The sequence below is a fragment of the Callorhinus ursinus genome, unplaced genomic scaffold (genome assembly GCF_003265705.2).
Source record: "Callorhinus ursinus isolate GAN/ISIS: 27379988/994484 unplaced genomic scaffold, GSC_fseal_2.0 scaffold18, whole genome shotgun sequence".
Classification (NCBI taxonomy): Eukaryota; Metazoa; Chordata; class Mammalia; order Carnivora; family Otariidae; genus Callorhinus; species Callorhinus ursinus.
Window position 1 is genome coordinate 25,598,082 of NW_027397080.1, and position 835 is coordinate 25,598,916.

The 835-nt window shown below is 62.3% G+C and overlaps 1 protein-coding gene across 2 annotated transcripts in view; it reads right to left on the minus strand.

Moving 5' to 3' along the window:
• PLEKHM2 (pleckstrin homology and RUN domain containing M2) overlaps positions 1–829 on the minus strand; it is a 39,494-nt gene extending 38,665 nt beyond the window's left edge. For both annotated transcript variants that reach the window (XM_025856061.2, XM_025856060.2), the window contains exon 1: positions 752–829. In XM_025856061.2, coding sequence (XP_025711846.1) covers positions 752–811 — 60 coding nt within the window. In that variant the 5' untranslated portion in view covers positions 812–829. The remainder of the gene's footprint in view (positions 1–751) is intronic.
• Positions 830–835: the final 6 nt, after the last annotated feature.

Consider the following 835-nt stretch of genomic DNA (forward strand, 5'->3'; position numbering starts at 1 on the left):
TATATATATATATATATATATATATATATATATATATATATATATATTATTCACCGCATTCCTCAAATGACTGTCAATCCTGGTTTGGTTTTAAGAAAATAGGACCCTTTTCCAGATAAGCTGACTTCCTCACACATACAGTGACATACCCTTAATAGGCAGTATTTTTTCTACCTGGAACTGGGACAATGATGTCTACTGCAGGGAGCCCCAGACAGCAGGGTGTCTGTGTGCCACCAAGTTCCATGTGTCACCACCCAACTGCAGTCCCCGGGCACTTGGGGTTCTCAAAGCCCTGAAAAGAGCCGCTCCTCCCACTGCCATCCTTGAGCAAGACCATGCAGGGAACTTCCCGGGGTCAGAGGCGGCGTCCCCTAGAACCCGGAGAAGCGGAGGCTGCTTATGCCCGGCCTCCGCGCCCCGAAGGGGCTCCGGGTCGCGGCCCCACGGAGTGACGCAGGGCCCCCCGCCGGCCCCGGGGGAGCTCCGGGGATGCTGACCTCAACTTTGTTCTTTACAAACAGCTCGGAGGCCGCGGCGCTCACGTGAGCCGCCCCGCTTCCCCCGCAGCGGCCCCTGGCCCCCGGGGTCGCGGAGGGGAAGGGCGGTGTTCCCGAGCTCCGGGGGCGGGAGGGACTCCCCGGCCCCGGCGAGCGACCCGCGGCGGGGGAAGGAGAGAGGAGGGGGCGCCGGATGGGCCGGGGAGCTGGGTGGGGGCGGTCCGGCCGCGGGGAGAGCAGGCCACGCTCACCTTCTTCACCGACAGCGAGATGTTCTCCAGGATCCGGTCCTTCACCTCCCGCGGCTCCATGGCGGCGGCGCCGCCGCCGCCGCC